Genomic DNA, 6,508 nt, shown 5'->3' on the forward strand with positions numbered 1-6,508 from the left:
TTACATTTTCCTTGCCTGGTTCTCCTTCCTCTTTCCCCCTCTGTCCTTAGCTCTCATCTCCCTCCATACCTTGTTACAAATGAGCTCATCTGCCTAATAACTTCTGCAACCGTCTCTGTGCTGATGACTTGCTGGGCCATGCAGCTAAATATATCATTACATGGGTATTCATCTCAGGCTTCCTGTCTATCCCAGGACATTACTTTCTGCTAGATAATAGTCACAAGCATGTTTCCCCCTCTGTCCTTAGCTCTCATCTCCCTCCATACCTTGTTACAAATGAGCTCATCTGCCTAATAACTTCTGCAACCGTCTCTGTGCTGATGACTTGCTGGGCCATGCAGCTAAATATATCATTACATGGGTATTCATCTCAGGCTTCCTGTCTATCCCAGGACATTACTTTCTGCTAGATAATAGTCACAAGCATGTGCAATGGGAAATAGACTGACTACAAGTGATGGAGATGCAGTGTCATTAATATCAGATGCATAAATCTTCAGTAGAAGGCACTTAAGACATCTGTAGGCAAGAACATAAGACCATGAGGCAGGCATCCATTTAAACCATGCAAATGGATTTATATTATGCAAAGCTGTTTCAGAAAGTAATGGTAACTTCAGAATAAAACCATTTTGTGTGCAGTGATTATTTGCTGGACTACATGACTTCACTGCAGTCATAAATGATGAGTGAGTTCAGCAATGCTGCCATCAGTTATGTATTTTTCCTTGCCCCTCTCCCACGTTGTGTCGTTTCCTACTCATTGTACACCAAATGGTTTTATTTCAAAATGGCTGTTACGTTAGGCTATATCAAATTTTTTTTTTGTATTAAAGCTATCACTTGGACTGATTCAAGCACACCTATTAATTTCTGTGGTAATAGCATACTCTCACCTGTTTTAGGCTCCTTTCTTTGTTACTTGGAGCACTTTACAGCTAATAATGCTCTTGAAATTGACAGGATCTGTGCATTTGAAGGTTGAGCATAAGTGGTTACAGTGAGCTAAAAGGATCAAGCCCTCCATTCTGCACATCAGCGAATACAGGTTTTGATTGTCTGACTGGGGAATTAGACACCCAGGGATTTCCCAGCACTTTGAAAATAATAATAATTAACCCCCTTGTAAGATCTCTGGAAGTGCTACAAGTAGAATGCAGGTATCCCAGTCGCTGGTCTCCTGAATTATCCACAGCGCACACCATTTGTTGTCCAATTCCATGTAATATACGATCACCCTAGTTAGTGTGGGCACAGTATGCAGGAGACCAAGCCACAGGTTGCCAGATATTACTTGCTTGATGTGTTGCATTTCCCCCAGTTCTTCACAAATCACTTCTTATCAATGGCATTTAGTTGACAGAATCCGTTTTGTTTCTTAGGACTGTACAAGCTGTTGGCGGGGTTTGAGGACAAGTCTGCCTATGCTGTTTGCACCTTTGCGTTCAGCTCTGGAAACCTGGAGGACCCAGTGAAGCTGTTCAAAGGCAAAACTTGTGTAGGTATTCGGATTGCTGTGCAGATACTGGTGGCTCACCTGTATTGGGATGTCTATATCCATATTTAGTTACCTAAACATGTGACCATGTTTTTTCAGTGGATCCTGTGCATCTGCAGTTCCCATAGATTTCCACGGAAGCCGAGTGTTCAGCTCCTCTGAATATCAGGCTATTTATCTTGGTGTCCAAGGGGACCCAGGTTTGGCCCAAGGTTCTGAATGATCAATGGTGTTCCCTGAGCTTGGTGGCCTGTGCAGTCCTCCAGGACCCTTACAGCTATCAGCTAAGTGTCTAGTTACACCATAACAGTCAGCTAACACCAGTTCCCAAGGCCTTTTATGTAGCTATGTCTGTCTCATACTTGGGGGTTGCTTTTTCTCTCAACTCTTTCTAACATGTTGTAACAGGGGGCCTTCTCAGGGCCAATCTCACTGTAGCCCATCCACCTGTTTCTGGGCTAACTGCCTGCTTTCTCGCCCATCATGCCTTGTTGGAATTAGTTAATGATGTAATTAAGTGGGAGGCTGCCTATTGTATTTTGTATGTTGGGGCCTTTCGCCTACACAGGCCTGACCCCTGACTTTCTCTAGCTAGGCCTCTCCATCCAAAACCCACCAAACAGGGTTTGACTCCAAGGCTCTAGCCTTTTCCAGTGTCTGGAGCTGCAGTCTGAAGCCCGGCCCTGAGGCAAGGCCACCAGCCCCACAGCCGGGGGGTGTCACAAGTTCAAGGCCAGGGGCAGCCCCGAACTCGCCCCCTCCCAGTCCAAAAAAACCCCAAAACAAACTAAACAAAATCATGCACCAGGCCTCCCCGGCCTTTCAAGATCGCGCCTTCAGGCGCCGGTGTCACCCCAAAGTCGTGTCTTGCTCTGCGCCTCTGGCGCCTGGGCTTTCCACAGCCCTGCAAAGTGCTGCACCCTCTCTGTTGCAGGGGTCAGTGCACCCCAAATGCTGAGCCCTCTCTGGCACCAGGGTCAGTGCACCCCCAAATGCTGCCATGGGTCCCCTATGAGGCTACCTCCATCCCCTAATAGCCTCACCCAAACCACCAGTCCCCACACTGGACCCCAGAATCCTCCTAATTCAACCCTGCCTGGATACCTCCAGGCCAGTCAGAACCCTGGGCACGCAGCTCTTGGGCATTCCTCACAGTGGGCCCCTGGCCCTTCGACCTTCCGGTCCTGGCCCCAGCATTGACCAGTCGGGAAGTTCAGACAGGCCTGAGTCTATGGCCTCACTCTTTCTCCATCGGGTCCACCTTCCAACAAGGGGTAATCCACCCAGTTGTGGGGGCTAGGAGTTAAGGCACCCTGACCTACCTTTCACCAGGGTGGTAACTGGCCTGGCATTTCCTGGGGGCTCCCATGCCACTGGGAGCCCCACCAGGCCACCCACTCCTGGCAGGGTGCAGTTTTAGGTCATGCCCAGGACCTTGAGCCTCCTTACCGTCCCCTACAGCTCCTCTCTTACCTCCAGATGACACCAGCAGCCCTCTGGTCAGGTAATGTTGTTGCCTAGCCTCCAGCAGAACTGCCCTGTTTATATGGGTAGCCCCCATATGGCTACCCTCATCAAGCAGCTGCCAGCTCCAGGCCTTTAAGTGGCAGGCACAAACAGTGCTCTGCCATACATGGCCATAACTTCCTGGTACTAAGATGCACAGAAATGAACTGAGTGCATAGTTGAGTTGTTTTGTCTGGATCTATCCACCATCTTAACTCCACCCAGCCTTTAACTTTGTTGCAGTTCCTCTCTCCTGCTCCCCCAGCATGTTTTGTGGAAAAGAAGGCAGGCTTATTTGGGCTGACTTGTTCAAATGTTCTAGGATGGATGTGTTTATCAGAGGCAGTACTGAAGGTTAGGGGGGCATGCAGGAGGGATGCATATGGTTATGAAAGGGTGGTGCACTGAAATCTGGTGGTCTGCACTGGTCTTATCTTGGGAAAATGCTAATATCCTGTTGAGCATTGGGCTCTTGGTTGTTTCAGAAAGCAGGGATCAATGTAAAATGTTATTGAGTTTGTTTTCAGTATGTGAGAATCTAGAAGGTAAATGTTACAAAAGATGCTGAAAAACTTTTTATTTCTTCCTTCTTGAATTGGCAGGGTCACATAGTTGAACCTAGAGGCCCCAGAGACTTTGGCTGGGATCCATGCTTCCAACCTGATGGTTATGAAAAGACGTAAGTGACTTTTCTGTTTTCTTTGAGAATGAAGACCAGACAGCAAAAGTTGTGTTAAGTATTTGCTACTGTATAAAGTGGAACCTGCTGACTGCAGATTTTGGTAAAAAGAAGGTGGGATGGGATTAAAATAAAATCCTGGCTGTATGAAGCTCTGGTTGAAGTGTGGAGCAGTACTCCCTACCTAAGTCCATCTCAGACTTCTAACACATTAGGACAAAAGAAGCAAGTTGTTCAGCATATTGTTTTGTTTCCCATCAGTCCAGCTTAGGACCATTCACAGACTAGTGAGAAGCAGCTGCTGGTTCCTCTGTTTCTAGTAGCTGCTACTAGTAAGATTGTTGAAGTTCACTGCACAGTTTTTTGTTTTATTTTATTTTTAATTGAATCTGAACCTAGACAAGCTGCATCTGTCTGTAGCATTGAAGAAATCGGCTGGATGGGAGGCCTGATTTTTGTACTGTCCTGAATTTAGGCAGTCATTTACAGTAACGTGAAGTAGCTTTTTGTTAGTGAAAATGATTGCACAGGGCAGCAGAGATTCAGGTGTGTGGTCTGAGAGAGACTGTCATTCTACTGTAAGATCTTCTCCATAATTAAGATATGTTCAGTCTTGTGACCTCTTAATATGGTAAGAGAAAGCTTAGAAAGCAGAACTTGCCAAGAGAATGGGCTTTAGTTACAAGCAGAAATTACATTACAGCAGGCTTTATGATGCAAGAGAGCCCATAGTCAACATAGGTGACAGCATCTGCCTATATAAAACATTCAAGGGTACTGCATCTGAAAATGAAGTCTGTCATAGAAGGCATATTTAAAGCCTAGCATTATGAGAACAAATGGAGAGGCATTTGCTTTCCAGCAGGCTACTATAAACTAAATGGATACAATTACAAAACAAGTCATGGTTTAGAATTCTGCTTTGTTGGATCTATGAGTTTTCTTATTTTTCCTAATCCCCAGGTATGCAGAATTGCCTAAAGCAGTGAAGAATTCCATCTCTCATCGCTATAGAGCACTAAATGAACTCTCCAGTTACTTCATCCAGCAGAGTAACTCAACAGATGCCACCTCCAGTCCCAGTTAGTTTTTTCTTTGAAGCCCATACTTCATACAGAAAGCTCTGTGTAAAATATAATGTCCATTTGTGGTTGTTTGTACAGTGTGTACATTAAAGCTGCTCATTTTAAAGCCATGGATAGGTTGTGTTCTTCCATTTCTTTTTTTCTGAAAAAGCACCTGCAAAAGCCAAGAGATCTATATTGTTTTTTAATTGCTGAAGTGCTCACATAAAAATGTTTATATCATTAAAATCTCACAGCCAGTTTGAACAATTTGCTGAACTTTTTTTTCTGTGGGATTGGTCTATTAAACATGACTTTGGCAGGTTATGAGATAAGATCAATGAACCAACTGTTGCACAAGATTACTACTGGATAGTAGGCCTGTGCGAAATGGCTAGTATTCGCTTTGGATTCGGCCACAGCGATTCAATTTGGTGATTTGAATCACTGTCCCGAATTGATTTGGCTGAATCAGATTCAGAGATAATCAGCTGAATCTCCAAATCACACAGGCCCCATCCCCCACCTGCTCTCAATGGCTGTCCCACTCACCCCAGCTCCTGGGTCTTTGAAAAAAAAAAAAGAAAGAAAGCCCCCCCACTTACTGTCTGCTGCGAGGTGGGGGAGCGATCCCCGCTACCCCCCCCACTGCCCCATGGGGGCTCTGTCACAAGCCCCCCAACCCCTGCCCGTTCCCCCCAACCCTTCTATGGCTGCCCCACTTGTCCCAGCTCCTGGCCCTTAAAAAAAACAAAAAAGGCCCCAACTCACCAGCTGCTGCCTGGCAGGGGGCAATCCTCACTGCCCCAAGGCTGCTGCAGCAGCCAGTGGGGGGGGCGGGGCAGTACGCGTGTTTTTTTTTCCTGAAAGGGCCAAAGCTGGGGTGGGCAGGGCAACCTTGGGAGAGCGGGCAGGGGTCAGGGGCTCATGACAGAGCCCCCCATGCAGCATGGGACAGTGGGGGGCAGCAGAGATCAGTCCCTACCTGGCAGCACCTAGTGAGGGGGCTTTTTTTAAAAGGGCCAGGAGCTGGGGCAGGCAGGCAGGGCAGCCATGGGGAGGGGGCTGGGAGAGCAGGCATGAGATGGGGCCTGACAGGCGTCCCCCCCATGGTCCCTTCCCTGCTCCTCCAGGCCCCTCTTACCAGCTTGGAGTCTGGGTCATGCACCCCTGTGGCTGGGAGATCAGGGCAGCTGTCTCTCCAGGGTGCAGGGGGTGCCTCTGTAGCTGGGCCCCCCTCAGCAGAGGTGGCTCCCAGCTGCAAGAGTTTGCTTCTTGCCCCTGCGAGGGGAGCCCAGGATGGGAGGATAAGGCGTTATGGGATCTAAAAGGTTATCCCACAATTACACCTGCCGTGCACGTGTAGCCTGGCAAGAGGCACAATTGTGTAGATCCCGCATTAGACCCCAGGCCGCCTTTACCTGCATGCCTAAAGGGGGCCTGGGGACTTTGCACCGGGAGGCTGGAGTGCAGAAATGCTGAAAACCGCTGTCCCAGGCCGCGCTGGGAAGACGGAGGGAAGCGGTGCCGAAGAGCTGGGCAGCCGAGAGATGCGGCTCCCACAGCGCAGCCACAGCTGTGGGCCCCGGAGGGCGGCAGGTACAGCAGGGGGCAGAGAGGGCTGAAGCTAGACTTAGCACTGACGATCCGTGGGGCTGGGGGGTGCAAAGCCGATGGTGACGTTGAAAGCAGCTGCCGCACCCAACGAACCAACCCGGCTCAGCTCCACGTGGACTGCGGCACCCCGCGCCCGCAGAG

General features: G+C 48.5%; 1 protein-coding gene across 1 annotated transcript in view; it reads left to right on the plus strand.

Annotated features, from left to right (window-relative positions):
* Positions 1-5,004, plus strand: part of ITPA (inosine triphosphatase) — a 12,300-nt gene extending 7,296 nt beyond the window's left edge. Inside the window, exons 6-8 of the mRNA XM_025194181.1 lie at positions 1,386-1,501; positions 3,610-3,686; positions 4,650-5,004. Of these exons, the coding sequence (XP_025049966.1) occupies positions 1,386-1,501; positions 3,610-3,686; positions 4,650-4,773 (317 nt within the window). The 3' untranslated portion in view covers positions 4,774-5,004. The remainder of the gene's footprint in view (positions 1-1,385; positions 1,502-3,609; positions 3,687-4,649) is intronic.
* The last annotated feature ends 1,504 nt before the right edge of the window (positions 5,005-6,508 follow it).

This window comes from Alligator sinensis, unplaced genomic scaffold, assembly GCF_000455745.1.
Source record: "Alligator sinensis unplaced genomic scaffold, ASM45574v1 scaffold1040_1, whole genome shotgun sequence".
Taxonomy (NCBI): Eukaryota; Metazoa; Chordata; order Crocodylia; family Alligatoridae; genus Alligator; species Alligator sinensis.